This window comes from Camarhynchus parvulus, chromosome 6, assembly GCF_901933205.1.
Source record: "Camarhynchus parvulus chromosome 6, STF_HiC, whole genome shotgun sequence".
Classification (NCBI taxonomy): domain Eukaryota; kingdom Metazoa; phylum Chordata; class Aves; order Passeriformes; family Thraupidae; genus Camarhynchus; species Camarhynchus parvulus.
This window is the reverse complement of record NC_044576.1, coordinates 16,175,064-16,198,895: the sequence shown is the minus strand read 5'-3', so window position 1 is coordinate 16,198,895 and position 23,832 is coordinate 16,175,064. Positions and strand designations below refer to the sequence as shown.

The 23,832-nt window shown below is 39.3% G+C and overlaps 1 protein-coding gene across 1 annotated transcript in view; it reads right to left on the bottom strand.

The window, feature by feature from the left end:
* Positions 1-23,832, bottom strand: part of GBF1 (golgi brefeldin A resistant guanine nucleotide exchange factor 1) — a 99,010-nt gene that overhangs the window by 38,849 nt on the left and 36,329 nt on the right. The window contains 1 exon segment of the mRNA XM_030951228.1: positions 3,997-4,128. Coding sequence (XP_030807088.1) covers positions 3,997-4,128 — 132 coding nt within the window.

Below are 23,832 nucleotides of genomic sequence, written 5' to 3'. Positions count from 1 at the left end.
AGCAGCCCTCCACCACATTCCTATCCTGAGTGGCTCCAGGGAAAGAAATTTCTCATAGTTGCATAAAACTGAAATGGCACCAGTGTACTTTAGAATCACATAAATCAGCACAGGAGCAGATCTTTGCCACTGCCATCTCTTAGGCATCCCTTTTAAGAACAGAGCTGGCTTACTTTTGACATTGTTCACACACACACAGAAGTCTTGCACAGTTTAGAGCGAGTTCCTCTCCTGGTTTGCCAAACAAACTTCACTGAGCTTTTAAGAAGGCTGTTCTAAGACCAATTGGTCACTTTTCACTCAGTTTAGCAGCAGCACACAACAGGATAAAAAACTGGAAGCATTAGGTAAGAGGTCTGGCTGTCAAAAGCAGTGCTCTGCATACCTTCAATAATGGCTTATAATCCAGTGAGAAGCTACTACTCTTCTACCAGAGGCAATAAAATCAGTCATAGGTTGGTGAATCATGCACTCTTATTCATGGAGGTAATAGCATAAATCACCAAAGGCGATGTAGGCTCATTTTGAATTGTCTTAATTAAATTAGGCCAAGGCCAGTGGTGTTACAATGCCAGCACCTACATGAGCATTACTGTTAACCAACCTCAACAACCACAGTGGAAAGTAGCCCAGTGGGAATCAAGACAAAAAAGCAACTTATTGCAGAAAAGTCTCCCACAGGCAGCACACAGATATTCACTTCATTGTCACCTTTTCCAGGAGATGTGAGTTACTCTCGTCTTAGGGATCTATTTAATCATAATTATGGATAAACAGTCTGTGTGAAAAGGAAATGCAAGCAAGTTGTGCACATGCTTCTTTAACAGATCTGTGAGTACTGCTTCGCTGTTCTAGCCCCTACCTTCCACACCTCTCTCCCAACACACATCACGCCTGACTACTTCAGTTCTGGCTCCCTGGAACAGCACTACAAATTCAGGTCAATTTATAAAGCCTCTGGAGTTCAATTAAAAGCACAGATACTTCTACTTTGCAGAAACAAGATACAGACAAAAATCTTGGCTCCCTTGTGAGAAAACAGTACAGAAAGATGTATCGATGCCTGCTCAGAATCACTAACAAGAAGTTTGAGTGAGCACAATAACAGTTTGAAAATTGCCATCTACAATGCAAAGATGTAGACACCCCATCTAGATACATACATTTCATACCAGGTGCAGTCTTACAACAGGTGGGCAAAAGAACAAAGAGAAATCAGAAAATCCAGGTTCTGAACCAGAGGGAATTCAGGAAAGCCAGAAGCCTGCTCAGTAACGCCTTTAATGGAACTAAAATAGATCACCAAGGAGACAGAAAAAGTGGAGGGGAGAACAAGCCTAAAACTCCTTAAACACCAAGTCCTCTCACTGGAAGCTGAGCAACAGCTACTTCCTTACAGATATGTAGTTTCCAGGAACATCAGGGAAAACTAACTTTAGAAATGGAGTAAAAAGTTGCTGTGTACAATAAAAAGAGCACATACTTTTTCTGAGGGAAATACAGAAAAATCTAATTCTGAAATTTAGCCACTAGTCTTCCTATAGCTAAGGTTTAAGCTCATCCAGCAGGCTGACAGCTCACTAGCTACTGCAAAACTGCTGAGGAAGGAAATAACTAATCTGAGGGATAAAAATCAACAGGAGTTTAGTATTACCAAACAGTTTTCTAGTACTTTAAAAGTTATTGTGTAATTTATCAACTAAAACTCTTGTAGAAGAAGTACTTAGAGCAGAAGATAATAACTGTATACTAACTATTCCTGCTAAAACACACACATGGTGAATATCAAGTAATTTTATCTAACTGAGCTGTCATTGCACACTATACCATTAGTGAATTTGCAATTCAAAGTACCAGAGATCAGAAGTCTTAAACTCTACTCGGGAATTATTCTTTTCTAACTGGTTTTAAAACATACCCCTCAGAAATACTGGCCTAAAAAGGAGACAGATAACCACCTGACACGTGACAGAATAAAAAACCAATAAGACTGCACAAGGATTAGCAATGAAATGCTTTGAAAATGGGAAAAGAAAACCATTTTAAACAAAGATATTTATCAGAGGAGTTTGGCCCTTTCACTGCAACCTGGTTTTCAACCCAGTGTGAACAGCAAAAACCAACCATTCACAGAACAGACAAGGCCAATGTCACTTTTTTAAAAAGTGCTGGCTCCACCTGTCATTATGCAGCCCCAAAACATGCTATAATATCTGCCACACTGCAATTTGCCTACCATGGTTATGCCAGCTTTCTTCTCTCTTGCTCTGTATAGTTTGAAACAGATTTGTACATTAAGAACAGTTTTAAGCATTTCCTATGTTTAGGCAAGCAGTCTTTAGACTACTTTTAGTCTCGTATTACAAAAAGAAATTATAATACCAAAAAGCTTTCATTAAACAACACAACCTAGCCAGATGTTCAGCCAGCACCACTAATCCCAGCCTAACTGGTATCTGAAGCAGCACAAAGGACAAGGCTGCTCTGAATGTCACCTGAAGCAACAACGAAGGTTTTGGATTACAGGTTCTGCCCCAGAAAAAAAGCCAGGCAGAGAGTCTTCCACAGCCTACTACAAAGACACACAATCACCAACAGTTACAGGGATGCACTCTTGTTGGAGTGACCCAATTGATATTCTAAACAACAGGTAGCTAGATAAAGGCTATAAATTCTAAACTCCATTTTTTCCTGTTTCTGCCTCAAATCAAGCATTTGTAGTCAGTTCCCTGTACAGACATTTGCCTGGACATGTGATACAAACCATAAAAGCCCAGAAGAAGAGTCCACCCCTCACTGCAATGCTGAAAGTCATATATTTTGCCTTATTGCTTAATTCTTCAGGGGGGCATGTTTTACAGGCTTATTTTTAAAAATTTCTTTATTGTCCTAAAAACTTCTGTCATTATTGCATCATTCTAGTTATATTATTGTACTTAATTATATCAAACACTACCCACTAACTGAAGTCTTCATACACTAGATTTTCATCCAACACTTCAATCTTTTTTCCTGCAAGTCTCTATTTTTGCTCATTTTAGTTTTGAGTCTCTCCTGCAAAAGTGATTTGCACGGACCTAAAGCCCCTTTCTTTCTCTAACTGCCTTCAGGCTATCTCTAAAGAATTAAATATTTAAAACAACCAAAAATTCAAAGTGTTCCCTTACAATGCAAAGGAGAAAAAGAATTGAGAGATCTGAACTCAGGGGGAAGGAAGACTGATAAAATTATTTTCTTTAAGTGAGACCATGTATAAACAAACACAGATAACAGGTTTTGTAATTCACACAGGTACGATCACAAAGTGATCTCACTAACAGAACTTACAGAGAAAAATCGAGTACCACTAACAACAGGGGGACACACTGATGGCAGACAGAAAGCCAGCTAATGAGTTACAAGCCAGCTGAGCCACGGGAACTGACCACATGCACATTATTAGTCTTTCACAGATACAAAGAAAAATGTGCAAATTTGGAAGTTTGATCAGGAGCAATACAGTCTCTGCCACGACAACTGTGGAAAGTGAAGAGTACTGGCACATCACTGGACAATGTCTGGGACCAGGCAAAAAATCATCCTCAGTCTAGAGCAGAAATATTAGTCCACAGAACTAAATAAATCTTACTGTGTTTCTACATGTTACAACATTGTAATCCAAGCTGGTATTCTTCCCTCCCTGGCCCTTTTGCTTGGAGGGCATTAAAAAGCAGCTGGTGACCAGCACAGTCCTGCAGCAGGCCCTAAGCACACACAGCAGTCAGGGCAGAGCAGAGGCTTTGGCTCTGTCTCCAGACACAGCTGTAGGACCATGAAAGATCAGCCAGTAAGATATTAAGAAACTGCAGATGCTGATTTCCCCAGTGTTAATGACAATTTTCTTATTTCCCTAATCTCCATATTCAGACTGCAAGCATGTATCCTGGCCAAAGACACAGCTCACAGAGATGCATTTGGCTGGCATTTTGGTAAATCCCACCAAGTCACATAACATACCTATTAGTGCATATGAGAGAAACTTATTCACAGAGGTGAGTGCCAATCCAGTTATGGGGCCCGTAGTGTCTTCAGAACGGATTACTTCCAGAAAAGGCCGAAGAAAGACATTCGGTTCAATTTCAGATAGCTCTGTAAAATAAAAATAATTTTAAAACGACAATTAGACTTGATTCATTAGGATTAATTTTCTCTTTAAGAATATACATTTTTCATCTCAGAGGAAAAAAAGCCTGCTCTAAGTTAGTTTCTGAAGGCTGGGAAGGTCAGGGTTGCTTTTACATATACACGCACACAAACACACAGATAGGTATATGTGTATATTTTAAATGCAATGCTTTGTAAAGCTCACTTTCTTGCAATCTTCAAAACAGCTTTCTGGAGCCTTCTAAAATCTGATTGTAGGAACACTCTGTAAATGCCACAGAGGCCACTGGTGCCTAAATTTATGCTTTAACTCATTGGCAGATGTAGCTGCATTTTCCTATTACACTTGAAACTGTGTGAACCCTTGAACTCTATAGACCCTGTCACACCTTCTGCCACCCCTGTAACATCCTACTACAGATAAAACTCCACACTAATCACATGCAAAGTACAAATGTACAACCAGGTTCACTGGACCTCTTGCAGCTCTTGGCCTGAATACAAATTGCATTTCTGCCACACTAAATGTTTGCTTGGCAAAGACAGGAAAACCTCACAAGATACCCTAACTTAAAAACTCTTCTGTCTTGCTCTCAAAATAATTGTATAAGCCTCTCGACCAACAATTTAAAAGGGTACTCCTCTATTTGCTGTTTTGGCCAGCAAGGACCCCCTCTAAAGCTGCAGTACAAGACGGCACTGAGCTATTGAGCTGGAGAAAAAACAACTAACAAGCTTCTTGAACTTTCCAAGATGATCAAGAGATGCTTTGGGAATGGAAAAGAAATACAGAAGAGAATAACCAGAACTAGGGAAATTGACCAAGAAAAACAAACAAAAAACCAAACCAAAACAAAAACCAAGCCCAACCAAATAAAACAGGAGGAATCAAAATAAGAGAAGCCCTGAGGGGGTTTTAGGAGAAAAAGCATTAAAAACAGGTGAAGGCAACCACAAGACAGCTAGTACATAGGCACAGAGGAATGCATTAAAAGCAACTTGAATAATTTTGAGACCAGAAATATTTAAGTACAACACTTGCCTCAACTTGCTGAAACATACTATTTATTCCCACTAAAGGTTAACAAATCTAATGGCTAATAGTGTCACAGGATCACTGGCATTTATACCCTTAATCAAATAATCAAATATTGAACTTATCTGTCATACGAGCTTCTTTGAGGCAGGGAGGAAAAAAGACTGCAATTCCTGAATCCTTAAGACAAGCTGCTGCTTTTCTATCTACCAACATAATTCAATTATTTTGCTGAGGGCAAAAACCCAAACCCCTTGTTCTGAAATTCCATTTTATCACAGCTCCTATTGAGAAGCCTTAAGCATCAAAGAAAAAAGTCTGCCAGAAACTATGTGAACATAACTGTGTCAAATTATGGCAAGGAAGCAAAGGAGGAAAAACTATAGAGGGGCTTATGTTTTAAAAGTTAAGAGCACAAAGAAGTACAGAAAAGTGTTAACTAAAGCAAAACTGCAATTAAAAAGGGACTTTGGGAATCATTGTGCCATCTCTTATGGTTCAGCCACCAGTTCAGATAAGACCAACACCACTCTCTTGTGAAGGGTTAAAAGCAACATGATGATTCAACCTTTTTGGCTTAAGAACAACTCCCCCAGTTTGTCAGACAATATGCTGGTGTAACATTACAATTGTGTCACCTCTCAACAGCACATGGAAATCCAGATGATCATAAGACATACTCACATTAATGCTTATTAAGTGTGCTTTGTAGAGCACTTGACTGGTTACAAGCACTTGGACAGCATTAAATATAGTAAGACTGCTAGGGATCAAAACTCAATTTCTTCTTTCCCAAAATTGATTCTTTCTACAGACCAGACTATAATCCTGTCAATTCCTCCAGCCTCATTCAAATCAGTGAGTCCCAGCATGGAAAAGCTGCACTTGATCAGTAAGAAAAATGGGACTTCAGCAGAGGTACATCACTGCATGACAGAACGAGACAATGAAGACACCCTAGGCAGCAGAGGATGTACAGGGCATCACATTCTCCATTAATACATCTTTTGGGACAACAAATAGATATTTTCTTTATAAGAGTAGGGAGAGTATGAGATTTTTCCTTTCAATTAGAGTTGTAAATCTTAATGTTGTTAAAGATCAGATTCCCTTGCAGTGTAACTGAAATTCACAACTTACATGAAGACCACAAAACAGCTTGTCATAATTAGGATTTAATTTAGGCACATATTGTGGATTAAACAGCAACTCTGGCCACTTTCTCTAATATTCAAGAGATTCCAGAATTTATGGTAAGAAAGAACTTTACATTAATCTCTCTGAAACTGACGGTTTATGCTGCAAAACTGTTTAGACTGGGTAGCTGGTACTGTGGTATTAAAAAAAAAATCAAAAAACATGCCAGACAAGAAGAGAGCATTTTTAGTGCACTAAATTACTACTGTCTGAAAGATCTAAGTGTCCATGAAACACCAATCTCATTACTCACACCTGAGGAGTAATTCAGCTAATCACTACAATGAGCTCTTCTTAACAGAAGCATTTGCAAGCACTGAGGACTTACAAGGGTCACCAGCTCCCTTTTCAACTTAATCTTGGTACTGGTTCTTTGCTCCAATGGGAAGTTTGGGACGCAGAAAAACACTGATAATGAAGCTATTCTTGCTGTATCCTGTCTTGAAACAGATTACTTTCATGGGCTAAAGAAGGTTCAGCATCTGAAAGTGTCACTAAAGCTATGTGGATTTTTAAATCCACTTACATACTAAAGCTACTGGGTTTTTGACACAGTGACAATTTCGCAAACAAGCCAGTAAATCAAATATATAACCTCTTCTTTTAACTCAATCCTGTTGAGGTCAATGAAGTTAGTTCAGAAGCTCTTTCCTCAACAGGTTTTCTTAGCCTTGTACACCAAAGGTGGCAGCGTCCATAACAAACACGCCAGCCCTTTTGCATCAATACCTACAACTGCAAGGTGCACTCCACACTGGCTTTTCCACTACAGCTCAGGTTTGATCCAGAGCACAGAAGAGCAGAAAATGAATAGCATTCTCTTCACAACACTTTGGTAAGGTGGGACTGTAGTCTTTAAAGGGAATTGTTCTGCCCAACAAGTTAAAACTTCACGAAAGAGACACAACAGAAGTCTTGCTATGACCTAACTGTAAAAGCAATCCTGTGCCCTCCTGAAAATGTCCAGGAACCTCAGAAAATGTAGCAAAAATCATTCATTACTTTAATAATTCCTTGTGACAAAACAAAGGCTATATAAGGTACATACTAAATGTTTGAAGTACATACTTGATATTTGTAACAACAGTCCAAAAAAAAGTAGCTCTGAATTTTCGACTCTGGTTCTTGCTCTGCCACATTCAGGTTCAGGCATTACAAGTGAGGCAACTATAACCAGTGAGAGAATTGAGAACTGTCTATATAGACATTTCTCCAAGTATATTTTCTAGTAAGAGACATTTCTCAGTGTTTTAACTAGAAAATACAGAATGGTTCTCTACCTAAGTAACCAGTTTCAGCTCTGGGGGAAAAAACCAACAAACAAAAAACCCATCCGAAAATCCACCAAACCTGCAAACATGACTTCAGCCAAGGGTATTACAAGAGGAAACACTTAATAACTATCCACAAAGAGAACAAAATTTCACAAGAGACTCCTTAAAGCAGCCTTCCTTTGAAATCTACTCAAAGCCAGGAAAAAATTATATTAAAACATTACTTAGACTTAAATGAAGAGCCTGGTCTGCTTTGGGGACCATCTGGAAAGCACTTCCCATTCTTTTCACACAGGTCCTTTCAACAAAATTTCAGAGAAGCAAGTGGAAACCAGCATCAGCACAACACTCAGAAATGCTCAGCTAGCTTAAAGCAGTGCTTGGAAATGGAGAAGAAGGGAAAGAGTATCTTAAGTAATGTATCAAAAAGTCAACTCTTCAGGCTGGCAATTTTAATGAGGACACAATTCCTTTGAGACCACAGTGCTTTCCTTCATTCTTCCCATGGATTATTTGCACTTAGACACACATGTCTATAATGATATTTAATCAACTAATTCATGTTTAAGCACCTAACTCCCATTTCAGCAATCCCATCCAGCCATTCTGGCACTTCAGCAAACAAACTGCATCAGACCTCTGGCGTCCCTTTTCTCCTGAAGTGCAGGAGCAGGTCCCCCTCGGACAAGTTTTCTTATTGTTAGCACACTGTTGGCACATTCCTGATCTAAAACGCTCACATAAGCTGCTTTCTCTGGCAGTTCAACTCTTCACTCCTGAATGACTCTTATCAGGATCGGCTATGCGTTCCGAATCAGAGTAAATGAACAAGAAAAAATTGTTTATGACAAGTTATTTCAACATCATTTGTCCCGAGGACAGGCAACTGCAACCCAAACCACATGACCTGGACTCCTCTTATGCAGCAGCTGTTGGCCTTTGACGCCCAGCCGTCAGAAAGGCTGTCTGAGCTGTATCCCACGCACCTCTCCAGCGAGGCGAGCTCAGACAACAGCAATGCTTTGAGCATGCAGCATTACGTTCCCTGCTTGCAAACTGAGCTGTACAGTGAACAGACATTCTCTTTTCTTAAGGTGAGAAAAAGACGAAGATAACACTGTAACAGAGCATAAATCCAGCTTTTCTGGACTCTTGCCTTGGGGCTTGATCAGTTCATGCCACAGAAAATTGAAGTATCAGCAAGTGCTTCCTGGGTCATCCTCAAAACCATTTTCTGCAAACACTGCCGTTCTGGCTTACATGACATGCACTTTATTCTCAGTTAACCCAACAAACACCAAAACATTTTGTCTTTTCACTCAAACGATGAGAAGTCCCTGCAGTCTGGATCAGCAAGTCAGATTGAATATGTTCCAAGGAAAAAGGACAAAATGGTACTTGCCTTTTAAAACCATCCTAAAGTATGGAGCGGTCACACTTCTGGATTTTCATAAACATTTTAACTGCTGAAATAAGTACTGGCTTAATTTCAGCTAGGTCAAAATACAGGATTGCAGGGAAATGAGAAATTATTTTGAGTTAGTCCTGTGATTATCAGCTGTTTAATTTAGAAGTTAACAAATCTAGCGAACAGAATTATAGTAACTTCTTGCTCCTCTAAAAATGTTCAGAGCTTGACTTTGCTTTACATAGAGTCCCTAAGCAACAGGCACAGAACAGTATAGGCATACTGGTTCTAGTGCCCTGGCAAAACTGCAACTACAGCAGCTTTACAGCTGATAAACAGAGGAGAAGCATGTTTTTAACCACTCCAAAAACAAATTCTCCAGACTGACTGGAACACATGCCACTCTGCACCTGGGCTAAAAGATGTACCCTGATTTCCAGCTAGCAAATCCACTCCGACTCTGACATTTAACCCCAGACAATAATGGCCAATTAATGTTGGATGACAAGTGCAAAAAAGCTACGTTATAAATGATCCACACTCATTTGTTCCTGAGTTTATGTTCTGCTCCACACAGCCCTGGTACAGGCAGTGTTTCAAGTGAAAAGAATCCTCTGCCATCTCTCCCCTACAAGGGGGTCTTAGTTGCTCTCATTTTGTTTTTCTTGCAAGTTCTAGACCAGCCCTTGCAACACAGTGCAGTTGGTAACACATTTGTAGATATTTTCTGATCTGAAAGGAGAACAGATTGCCACCTATACAGTCTGTATAGTGCAGCTAGTGTTATGAGAGAAAGCTCTAGTTCTCCTTCCTGAAAATAGTGCCAATGTCCACTAAACTTCATAAACAAGAGGTCACCAAAAGCCACCGAATATTCTCTCCAGGTTCCCCACAATATCATTATCTTATCCTAATCTAAACTCTTAATAGATAAAGAAAACAGGATTCTGCCAGCTAAGGAGAAGCTGAGGAGCCAGAAGCTTACATCCTAGTTTCTAAACCACATAAATATTGGGGGATTGTGCAAAGCTTTGTGCATCTCTGAAATCAATTCTTCATTATAATAAATGGTCACAAATGCTTTGCATACAATAAACATAAACACAGGCTGAAAATCAAGGATATTCAAGCCAATGAAGGAGAAGTATGAATTAACTACAATCCTTTTCTACGGATGTCTGTAAAATATACTCTTCAAAGCTAATGCCCTGTGAATTAAAGCGGTCATTCAGGGGTCCCAATCCACCAAACCAAGAGAGAAACAGTGCCATTCACAGCCACACATGAATGCAAAGCTGGAATTACAAATGCAGTTTGACAAGGGGAACCCAAAGATGTCAAGCCTGTTCTGTTTGCCTAATTTCATTACAATGGCACAAATGCTTTCATTTGTCACACTCCAGCTTCGTGTGTTTATATCCCTTTCATTAAACATGACTTTAACAAATGATTGTTCCACAGTGCCAAGATCTCAAGCACCCCTCAGAACTGAGATTTTTATTTTGGAGAAGCATGACACAATGCATACTGAGCATTTGGCTCTTCACATCCTTTAGTTAGGGCAACATAAACTCAACTAAAATACTGTCTTCTATGGAATTACTTATTATATTTCCCTACCAGTGAGGCAGAAGCACTTGACAATGCCACCAGTATGCCATTAGTTATAAGGAGTTTCATCTGATGCTGTGCTTCAAATTCAGCTGCTCTGACTGACCATTAAAATTTCCTAGGCATTTTTTCATAAGCAGGAACTTGCTCAAGTATCTTCAGCCAAAACTTCACTGTATACTCCAGCTGTGTCTCCACTGTTCCCAAAGTGCTTTTCACCCAGCTGTAGTATTCTGTTCTAGAGTGGTATTACAAGCAGAAGATAGTCACTTCAATCACAAGGAAAGCAAATGCCATCAGCAGAAGTATGGAACTACACAGGAGGCAAAGTTCCACGGTTTCTATTTGGATGGACTTAAAAGTACAGACATGAGTACTTGCTCCACCTTGAATTTCTAACAGCAGTCATGAAGACTGCTGAGTGCCTGGATATGAGCTTATTTCAAAAGCTGAAGTTGTTTAATTCTGGTTTTATTTCTTCACACTGAGGAGATAGCAGAGACAAACACCTTGACAAACTTTTTTCTGAGCTATGGTTGACACTTAGTGGTCAGAGGTTGTAATCAAAAGACTGCTTCAAAATAAGAACAGCTCTTAAAGTGAGCTGAGAGGTAATTTAGCACAGTAAGGTTGAAGATCATCAGGAGCAGACCTTGCTTCAAATCCTAGACTATTTCCTCCCATCCCGTGACCTGAACACCTCTAAAAGGACATGACTAATTCTGATGAAAGGTAAAAAAATCAAGTAACTATATAGCAAAAGCCTCCCATCTCCAAACTGCTCTCTCATGAGTGTATCTTTTGCCAGTGTGAAGAGTAAAAAGGGTAATTTCGATGCTAATCCATCCTTGTTTTTGTGAAACCCTTCCTCCTACATCATAATGGAGGATAAGCATTAGAGCACCACTTGATTTTGCCAGCGCATTTCACAGTAAGATTATTTACATATGCTAGAAATAAGCAAATTCAGAACTGCTTGAATACTTTTTTATCTCCCTAACAGGAAGGCTGATTCCTCTGAGGGAAAGGAGATAGGGTAATACAGTTGATCTAAGCCTCTGATAGGTTTTGGAATATACCACTAGTTTTGTGGCTTTTACTAACAGACAAAAGCTCTAAACTGTTAATGCCAATTGTAATGGCACTTAATTCTACTCCAGAAAACTGAACTCCCCAATGACTCTACAAAAACTGACTTGAGATTTTACCCATTCTTGAAGCATTTTTCTCCCATGGGTGGAAGTTACTTAGCCTGAAGCTCAGTAAGCTAAACTGCTTACAAGTTTCACAGGTAACTGAAGCTTAACATCCACTTAAAAACTCCAACAAAACAAAACCATCCCATTAAAAAAAGACAAATAAAATGAAGGCAAGCTTCACTTTTTGTCTGTTCAGAACCAGATGAAACTGTTTCAAAAGATTCTTGCAGAAAATCACCATGCATATGACAACAGCCAGTTTTTGTGACAGACCTGCACCAGATCTTAAGTTCAGAACCCACAGGCACTCCTCCGAGCCAATGACACTCAACTCTAAATGAAATTACTAAACCAAAATAAACCAAATCAAAAAGCAGCCATCCCATGACAAATTCATCTGCCCTTGACCAAATGCTGATAGTTATTGATCTTGCTGCAGTTGTGAATTACAGCCAGGTTTCCCAAGGTTCCCTCCTAATACAGGGAAGAGAGCGTGGCCAGTCTAACAAGACAGACCAGGCTAAATGAAATCTGTGGGGAATTGCACACTGCCAAGTCCAAAGGATGGACTTAGCTGCTCATCTTACTGACAGTACAAGTTTGATGTGTGTCAAGTTTAAGCACTCTTTCTCCTCTCTAAAAGAAATTGGTACATGTTGAAGAAAGAGCAATTAGATTGTGACACTCTACAGAACCCAATTCAGTCACTGGACTTGCTTCACTATGATATTTTACACATCTTGCACAGTACCAGACCCAAGCTAAGTAGGCAATTTAAAAGCCCAGGAGAAATTAAAACTCCTTCCCTGGTATTTTAAAGCACAGTAATTCTCCACAGCTTTGTGTGTCTACCATGGTATGAATAGAGCTCTCATTGCAAATTCACCGTGTTGTGAAAAGGAAAACTTCACTATTTCTAGGAGGCTGGAGAAAAAGATTACAGTTTTATCATCAATTAGCTGTCTGGATGTTACTCCATTCTGTTTACCCTTTCCTCAAGGGAAGCCAATGAGTGCCAAGGGGAAAAATTAAAAGGAAATTGAAGAACAACAGATCCCAAACAAGCCAAGACATTTCTTATGTTGCCAGAGAATCAAAAATGCGTCAGTGAGACAGACAAAATCCAAAGAATGAAATGAAGAAAAGCCTGATGACCCAAGAGGAAAGAATCTTTTAATGACAAAAATCTCTCTCAAAGGTTCAATGTACCTTGCTGTTATGATTTACACAAATTCTTCTATTCAACCTGAACTAATCTAGGAGACACTGTGCTTTGCCATATTAACCAAAAAGTAAAACTCTCAGGTGCTAATGGCAAAATACGATGGCCCAGAGCTCAAGAGCCCACAAACCACTGATCCAAGGTCCTGATGATACATGAAAAGAAACAAAATCCCGAGTTTTAACACTTTTGACTTTTTTTTTCTTAGTTTTTGCATCTGAAGAGATCTGTGAATGGTATTCAACTTCAGTGATCACCAAGTAGGATGTATCTTAAGACAGGCATCATGGAAACAATGTTATATCAATCCCCAACTCCATTAAATACATTTTTTTCCATGCTCTGGAATAATTTATCTGCTGTAAAACAATAAAACATCTGTGAAGAATCAAAATGGCCTAAAATCTATGTAAAGAAATAGAATACAGGTTACAGTCTCTAAGGAAGTGTCAAATTGATCTATTTAAGTCTATTATTAATGTTTTTGATCTAGTACATGCCCATGACAGAAGAAACCACTTCTGAGTGGCCCAGAAATTCAGCTGAGTGATCCTGTTAAAGGTCATCACTGACTCCATTCTGCCCAGCAGGACTGACGTAAAAGTGACAGCGCAACGCAAACTTCACCTCCTTCAGACAAACAGGGCTGCTGGCTCAAGCCAGCCCCCAGCTCTTCATTCCCTCTCTTCTTCCCCTAGGGCACAACACAGCCTGGCTCTCCAACTGGAATACACAACACACACTGAACAGGCCAGCAGACACAACCCTGCTTTTAACCACTCACCCCTAGCATTTCTGCTGCCATGACCTCTGGGATGGAACCATTATACTCCAACAGCATTTATTCCCAAGACTTGGTAAAAAGCCAAAGACAGAAGAATTTCCTTTTGATTTTCAATCCTAGACCTACAGAATTTGCTCTGACAGGATGTAAGCACATATACAAATAAACTGACCATCAAGGGGCAGCAAGGCCCTTGATCACAGACAGGCAAATCAGTCTCCTCAGCCTCTCCCACTCATCTCCCCTTCATGACCTTGGGCAAGTCACTTCATCTCTGCTTCAACTCCTAATATGAAAAGGGAACATGTTTGGCCTTAAGTGCTGTGCCACAGGATTACCTGGAAATATTATCAAAAAAACCAGCAATACCAATCCAATAAAAGCTTCCCACCCTATCATCCCAAAATCAGAAGTTAAATAAGACTCTTAGTTAAAACAGCTATTTTTCAAGTTAATATTTAAGTTAGGGAATATGATCTGCACTGTATAACACAAGTTGAAATTTAAATTATATTTTCAGTTTATCACACAGAAGAACAGCCGCTGAGCTTATGAAATATCAAGGAGATTCACAGTGACAAACTGGAGAAAAAACTTGGCAGTACTTAGCCACTCACTTTTGGGTGTCATGTTAAAGAACTTGATTTTAAAAAAAGCTACCTAATTTTCAGAAGAGCTAAGGAAGGAGGGGAAGAAAATATGTATCTTTTTCAAAAGAGAAGCAGTTAAACTGCTAGTAAATTGTCACAGCCTTGTCAGAATGAAATCACTTGACACACACCAGAATTTTCAGCTTTGAGAGCACTGTGCAAAACCAAAAAGTGACTCTAGGTAACAGTAGGAGTTTAAGGGCCCTTCCAAAAACTTGGGATGAAATCCCAAAGCCCTGGGAGAGCAAGGCGAGCACCTGTTTTCCTGAACAGTCGATTTTTTTATGCTGCATACTTTACACAGAAGCTGCATTATTCTGGAGAAGCTGCATTCCAGCCAAAAGTGCACAGTTAATGTTTTTTGCAGCCCCCAGCTTCCAATGATGGATGACCATTTTATAATGAAATACTTTATGCTCAATCACTTACAAATAACGGATGTTTTATCACACTGAATTAAAAAGAATGTTTTAACAAAAAAAAAAAAAAAGAAGAAACAAAAAAAGAAAGAAAGCAGCAGGAGTGGATCAGTGATAAGCAGAGGGAAAAGTTATTCCTATTAAGGGTGGGTAAAAACATCCAGATAATGGTTCACTTTAACATTTTCATGACTCTCCAATAACATGTGGAAATGATGCACAAGGTAGTATTTGCCCTGAAAACACCTACACATAGGCTCTGTTCCAGACCATTGAGACATGAGACTGTTCGGCTTCTACAGAAATTATTTGATTGCATAACATCTCAATTAGGTTTCCAAAAACCTAAGGCTAATAAATAAGCACTGTTTGAAGATAAACCTTTTAAAATACTCTAATCTCTCATGCTCACTTCTCACTTAGCATTACCAAACTCATTCCTTGTGGGAACCCAGGGCTTTTCCCTCCTGCACTCCCACCTGTCAATGCTCAGCAATAACCAGAGAAGTAAATGCCCTGTACTCAAAAGGCTACTGCAATTTCTAAATCGAGTTTTGGAATCAAACATCCAAACTCAACAGATAATCATGAGTCAGTGTTATACTATTATACCACAACTGTTACTGTTTTTACATGCTACAAGTCAAGAAACCCCAGACCTGCGGGGCCATATGTGAATCAACACAAGTTCTTTAAAATGCCAGCAGCAGAAACATTCTTTGTCCTTTTTCTCCCAAATAGCATATGAAAAAGTCTCTAAGCTAGTCCAAACATGCCAAATCACCTGAGAATGGAAAGACAACCTTATACTTTTAAGGAAAAAAAAAAATCTCTTCTGATAGGAATAAATTAATGCAAGAGTGCAGAATAATATGAGCTGCAGTGACAGAAGCTACCTGGGGAACACCAATTAGGTATTGGAAAGATTTTTTCTAAAGAAGAGGGGTCAAACACCAGAACAGTTTGCTCAGAGAAGGTGTAGAAGCTCTATCCCTGGAAACAGTAAAATTCAGCAGGCTTTAACCCTGCACACAATCTCACAAGTTGGTCCTGCATTCAGCAGGGTATCAGAGCAGATGAATTCCCGAGGTCTCTTCATACTTAAACTATTTAAACTCTGACTTGTGCTTACCAGGAACAAAAAGTCCCCTCTTTAACTGTGCATGTAGGCTCCCTAGCATCCACTGAGTAAAGAGAGTTTCCCTCCCCAGATCTTCTATTGTTTAGTAGCAGCAATCAATAAATACCAAGCAGAAGCTCACTCCAGAACTATATCTAGAAAACATTCTTGATTTTCTAAATCAGTTTTTCAAGCAGAAGCTGCAAACTCAGCCCTGTAACTGAACTGGAAAAAGCAAAGCAAAACAAAACACAAACAGAAAACTACCAAACCAAACCCTCCATAGTTTACCAAATTTGGAAACTTTAAGAAAACTAGCAGAAATAGAACATGTTCTTCCTGTGGTCTCTTCAAAAGATATTACATCTGCTGCAGATATTAATGTTAACAAAAATTCAGTACCTTGGCCCAGAGTCATAACTTCAGATCTAAAACAAGTATCATTGCAACCACCTGAAGTTCCACTAAACTCAGATTTAATTTATGGCACTTTCACACTACTATTTGAAGAAATGCAAATATTAATCAGTCAGAGATTTCAATCACAAAATCAATTCTCCTCTCTTTCCCATTCCTCAGCTGAAGGCTGGCACTCAATGAACCAGACCAAAGGGAGAATAGTTCCAGCACCTGCTTCAGCTTTTAAGTTGCCAATTTAAACTGCTGTGATCTGGCAGCAGGCAGTCTGGAGATGTCATTTTGCTGCTCTGTGAACGACTGAATCTCAGTACAAAAAGAATCCAGATAGAGAAATGAGTGAAGAGAGCAGCAGAGGGCAAAGGAAGCCACAACATAACTTAATCTGGCCGGGGAGAAAGAGCAGCTGAGTACAACGTGCTACAAATACCGTGTCCTCTACAAGCCAGCACCGTATTCCCCTGTCTGCCTCCTGATGGTCACTGCGGGCACTGCTGAGCAGGCAGCATCTCCACACTTGCAACAACGCTCCTTCAAACAATGGTGTCAAATATGACTCAGCACGGATATATGATTTGGGATCACTTTATTACTAGTCATTACAGACTGTGGTTGTTTACCACAGTACCATTTTTAAATTTCTAGATTTAAAATCTAGAAATATATATATTCCTGCTGAAAGAAAGTTTCCCTTCTTTTACAGAATGACACACACAGATAACTCAAAAATGTAATTCCAAATATGCTTTTCTAGTGCATAGAAAGTATGTCAAACACATTTCTTCCTCACAATAATAGGCTTCAGGAAGTGGTAACAATATACCTGCAAGCAGATTCCTTCCACAAAGAGGAAATGTTCTCGCTCTTAGCATCTCTGCTTTTAAAAAAAAAAAAAAAAAAAAAGGCACTAGGCACTCCATCTGTACCACCTCCTCCTTTAAAAATCCAATTTAAGCCTATGAGTTAGAATAGCAACACTCCTAAAATGAATGCAGTTTACTGGGGTCAGAACCTTTACAACAGCATGGCAGCACTCACACTAGGTAAGCAGCACCTTAAGACTGATGGCAGCAGTGTAACTTCAGTTTAGTTTTGTCATAGCATAGGACAAAAACTGAGGGGTGCAATAATACAGTTGTTTCAATTGTTTTAAAGAAACTAAAAAAAACCAAAATCAAATCTCCTACACACACTCCATCAACACCCAGTTTTAATCTTATTCCCTTCCCCAACAGAAGCACTGAGAATTAATTCTTTTTCCAGCTCTCAAGGCTTCCTTGATCACAGAAACTGCTCACTGAAATTTCCCAAAAGTTGGAGAAGCAGAAAGAAGAGTGGGGAAAGGGTTAACCCACAGCTGGGAGAAAGTTTCCCCGGAAAATTAGAACACATGCTGTAGCTGTGACTAAATTTCACACTGGCTCTGTTGAGTACAAACATCCACAACTGTGTGCATTTGAGAGAGTAGGAGAAAATGAAATGCTCCTTATATATCAGCTTCACCTGCTAGGTTCCTTCAAATGGATAATGACATACTCAAGGGACCAGCAGAATCCTTCAGACTCACTTCACATTTCAAGCAGACAAGAGGCACTGGGGGAAATGGAAGGAAATAGTCCTTCCCTTTCCTGCTCCCACATATTTTGGAACATACTGGAGAGCCAAGCCTATAATCTGGCAGAGATAATTCTGCTGTTTAAGACTAGATGTTTCAGCATGGAAATCACCTGAGTTGACACTTAAGACATCTGTGCCATCCAAGTGCATAAAAAGAGGAATGGTACAGAGCAAACAGGGAAGAGTACGTGCACTTTAAAGATCATCTGATTATGTTTTAAATAAACAGGCAGCACTTGTCTGATCAGAAAATACAAAGTGGAGATTAAGAATTACTAAAACAACCAGCACAGAACCACAGAGAGATTTGGATTGGAAGAGCTCCCTGCAGGTCACCTACTTCAACCAGCATTCAACGACTTCTCTGGAGCTCTAACAGGTTGCTTCAAGGCCTTGTTCAGTCAAACTGTAAAAATCTCCATGGATGGAGATCCCAATCTCTCTTCCCATGTCCCAGTATTTAACTCTCTCTCAACATTTTCCTCCCAAGTACAACTGGAATAATCCATATTCATGGCAATGGATCTCTGGCCCATGTAAGTGGCTCTGCCTTTTTTGTTATCCTCCTTTAGGTAGAAGACCACCACTATTAGGTCCCATTCACCAAAGACTGTTTTATTACAGAATGGCAGTAAATGAAAAGAAATGAAATGAAAAAAAAAATGAAATGAAAATGGAAAAAAAAAGTATCTTCACTGAGTTGAGAGATCTCAAGAGGGGTTATCAATACAAAAAGGCACAGAGCTAGCACTTATACCTATTATCCCTAGATAATTAATAAATAGCAATAGATTAAATATAGAAAAACACTTCCTTCTCCTCAAAACATTTTTTCACCAAACTACACAAGGAGAAGCAGAAAGCTGGCAGACAAAATATCTAGAGAGTGAAGGAGACATGATTACTCCAAGATACTCAACACTGTGCCAGGTAGGGACAGAAAACTTCTGCTCTGCCCTTTTCTATAATGCATTCATATTTTAAAAGGTGGAAACTAGGGAAGACTTGGATGAACTATACTTGTCTTTATCTAGTTTACTGCCTTTATTTCCTAAATGCCTGTAAAGTTCTGTTCATGTATATAAGGACTGTTTTGTAGCCATCCCTCCTTGACAGGAACTAGCAAATGCAGCAAATTTACTGTAGATCACAGTAAATCACTCACTATCCATTTCACTGCATAAACTAACTTAAAAGGTTAGAAGACTCTCAAAGCGAGGTATTCATCACTTGCTCTCACCATGACTTTGTAAAAAATGTCCCATCTGACTATTAAAACAAAACAAAAATTTGTATTTTTAGATTTCTCCTTAATTCTAAATACTTTTATTCAAAACACTACACATCATTTATTAACTGAATTTAGAGGCATTTATTTGCTTTAGAAAGTCATTGGTGAGGAGCATTTACAAAATATCAGACCCTTTACATCCTACTTGTTCCTGTACAAATTAATGTATGACTGCATTCTAACAGGATGAGTTACACCTGCTGTAACTGTACTAACAGTCACTAAGCCATGCCGTTACTCCTTGCATAGTCAATGCTCCTTTTCACACACAAAAAACCCCAATTCTTCTTCCTTGCTGTATTCTAAATAACTCTTGCAGCCACTGAACAAACATCAGTATATACAAATGTGAACTATTTCAATAGCAAGTAGTGAGGATAAAGTAAAGTACTCTTCACAGACAAACAGCAATAACAACTGCAGCCTATTTAAATTGGAAATTTCTGAGTTAAGCAACTAACTCAGAAATAATCTGACTAGTGTATGAACAGCCAGCAGGTAAACTAACAGAAAAACCTTCCTGCCTCTCCATTAGGCTTTTTACAAGCAAGAACTGTATCTTGTTCTGCTCTACATTAAAAATTTTATTTCTAGTAAGTCCTAGCAGTTTCTTAGCTTTCTAGTATGTTTTCAGAGTAACAATCAATTCAGCAACCCAGAAGACATGGGACTTATAGAGGATCCACACATCCTCTGACAGCCTGGAATTTCACCATCTTTAAAACAAATCTGCTCTGTCCTTTTACAGCCACTGAAGAACTGTAGCAGTGCTAGGGAGGGGTCTTGAGATGAGGGTACCTCATAGTCAGAGAGGAAAAAAATCAATATTACTATCACTCAGTAAAATCCAAAATCTAGATAAAATAACATTTATTTGATAAATCATTAACAGGACAACAATTATTTTGACAGTTTTATCATTTTGTATCACACAATGTTATTTCAGAACCAATGACAACCTATAACTAAAACCCCCAAATGTAAAAGATCAAAATATACATTTCAGCAAGATTCATATTTAGCATACTTTGAATTTCCTTAGCTACAACCAGATTTATTCCATCAGAAATTGTATATGGTCTCTGAAGAGTTAGTGCATGACCTTGCATCCCTTATGAGAAGTCACAGCTGTATTCCCACATTGACTGATAAAGACAACTGAACAGGCAAGCAGAGTCCCGTCCCCTCTTTGAAACAGGCCAGACATTTAAACTCATCTCAGTAAAAAATTATTTGCTACTATCATAATTAAACATTTCTGGCTTTCTATTACATGGTTCAAAACAAAACGAATCACACTTAAAGCATCAGACAATCTCATACTCGGATCCAGAGTGACAAAAGGTAAGAAAAAGGGACCTATGAGGTGCACTATGTCTCCTTTTAAAGGCTAACAACCTAGCAACACAGATCTCAGTCTGGTCTGAATCAGGTTACATCTCAATGAAAATTCAATTCAAAAGCAGAAGTCTTCCAAATAGAGCAGAAATTACAAGTACAGACTTTAAAAAAAAAAAAAAAGGTAAGAGTATGTAAGAGCTGTGGAAGCAGCACAGCTGGTTTAAAAAGGTTTGGTTAATAAAGCTCAGGAGGAGGAAGAAGCAAAAAAAATCTTACAAAAACTACAGTTAACATGAGCAATGTATCAGACTTGTACTTGGAACAACAGGCTGGCTCACACTTGGTCAATAGTATCTATCCTCTTGCACAGAGCAACTCATCTCTTCAACACTAGTGTGATCCTAAATAGGATCTTCCAAATCTCTGCCTAGGTAAGCATTTCAACTTGAAATGCAACATTCTGTTCTTACTAATATTGAGGAAGTTGGTAGGACAAACTGCAAGTCCTCCTTCCACAGAGATAATTCCTCTTCAGTTCAAGTACCTTCAAACATAAAACTTAGTTTCTTTTCCTGAAAACTTAAGTGAAAAATAAAATATACTAATAAATAATTTCTGAATTTGTGTCAGGCATAGCTCAGCAAGCTCTGCCCCTCACACTTGTCTCTACCTCCCCTGCCTGCAGCTCTGGTTTAAAAAAATCTGCCCTTCAGCATCACATTCTGAAAATGATAATCTGGCCACAACCAAGTTTACTCCCCAACCTGTTCAGAGCTACTGGTTCAGTCATACTGAATCTGTGTTTTAATCCTTTCTCCATGAGTGAGCCAGTGAAAGCATCTCAAAAGAAGCAATCTCAAGAAAAGCTCCCTATTTTGTGGCTTTAACTAAAAAGATTTGAAGTGCAAAGAGCAACTGATAGGCATAAAGAGCTTAAAATCTTTGCATACAGATTTTAATCTTTCCTTGCCAGCTCTTACATGGCTAATTCAGCTCACACAAAGGTTTCTTAGACGATAAGCAAAGAAACTTGTGCTGCTCACAGTGCAGTGTTTTGTAGCCTGTCAGCTTTAATAGTCACTGTTTGGACTAAACTTAAATAATTTCCTAAACTCTCACAATCTTCTACCTCCAGCATCTAGAAATGGATCAACTTTACCTTTGATCTCTCTTCCCTACCATGTCAAACTGGGTATGTCACCAGGGCTGAGGTCAGGAAGTCATCCCTTCAGAGCTATATACACAGACACTACTTACCCAGACCACTGTTTTCTGCTCAGTTGCTTTAAACAATCCTTTCTTAAACAAAACCAGTAAATAGCCCATCAAAAACAATTCCACAGAGACCTCTATCATGCCCATAAGGAAAAAAGACCAGCTATTTTTCCAAACTGTTGCAAGAGAAGCCTCTGTTATTTTGAAATAGCAGGTTAATGCTCATTAGCTTAGTACTAATTAGCTGTCTTCCTATTCTATATCTTGAATGTTTGCAGAGGGAATGTTAACTGGAGCCCTGCATTGAGAGGATCAGGCAGACAATGCTGAGCTTCCTGCTGTCTCCTCAGAGGACAGCAAGGAAGCTGAGCAATTTCTGGTGCTGAGTGCAGCATATAAATGTATTTGTGCTTCCCCCATTCTATTAATTCTATTTTTAAGCCTCATTTCGGCTGTGGTTACCTCTTGGCACATGCTGTGTCCAGCCAGAAAAATCATTACTACTAATCCAAAAAAGGTAAACTCCACTGAACCATGTGATAAGTATCCCTTGCACTCCTGTTTCTTCCTAGGCTGCCCTGCAATTGTGTCCCAATCTGCCAGCATTAACACAGATACACAGCGGTATTTATTTGATGCCTATTCCACCACGCTGTATTCACACTAAATCCTCCATGTGTATTTAATAAATCACACTAGTTAGGTGGGCAGGATTAGTTCCAAGTCACCTAATGACTATATCATGAGCTGCAGTATTAAAGGGATTAATATTAATCTTAGCCATTTCAATTCACTGCGAGAGGCCAGTGCCCGCTCCAACAGAAGCCGCAGCAGGCAGCACAAGAAATTCTAAACAAGAGCATGAAGATTAATGAGGGCTTCCTCATTCTGCCTGTGAGTCTTCTCTACCAGGATACAGGGCAGCAAATCCCCAGCAAAGACAGCCTCATAAATAAACACACAACCCCACAAATACTTTGAGCAGCTGAGCCCAGCATAGAGTTGTTTTCACTTGCTATCTGCTTCTCCTGTAACCCACACCTCCAAGCACACTCAGGAATTTGAAAGGCTTGCACAGCAGCCAATTTGTTTTCTTTCACTTAAAAGCACACACCTCATTACTCATAATAAATTACTCGTTTTAAACGAGCTTGTGGAACTAACGGCTAAAATGAGCTGTGTTCAGAGAGGATGAGAGCAGCAGGGGAATTTGAAAGGATACCTCACTGCACTGAGGTTAAAAAGGATGTCAGACTCCAACAGATTTGACTGCTTTATTCTTGGCAAGAATAATCATTACAAGCAGAAAGAGTTGTTAAAAATGGAGAGAAAGCCCTTTTCTAAAGCATCCATGTTAAACTAAAGCATAAAAATGGACTGATACAAACTGATTTTCTGACAAAGTGCTGCACTCCATAGCCCCAGCAAAAACCCCATGTAAGGGTCCTGGCCTCAACTTCACTGATATTAAAGAATATAAACCCCAATCCTTGGCATAAAATTCCAGAAGTTCAGTTTTAGTCTACTGCAGATTTAGATACAGTTAAGTGTTGAAAAAGGATCAGCCTTTTACAGCTCACTGTTAATTCAGGGCGCTACAGAACAAGTAAGAGTCAGTGAAACAGCTGCAGTCTGGAGACTGGTTGGTAAAAACATCAGATGAAAAAGGGGGAGTTGAGTCAGCAGTATTTTCTGCCTTTACTGAAAAAATCTAGACCCTCAAAAAAAAAGGACAGATCAGTTTAAACTGGAGCACAGGCCTGTCACAAGCTATTAACAGCTCAGCAGGTCCTCCAGGCACAACAGCAGCCTCAAACTCAGTGCAGATACAGCACAGAACTGAATACAGTACAACCACTCGGAAGCACGTGGCTCACAAGCCATGGAA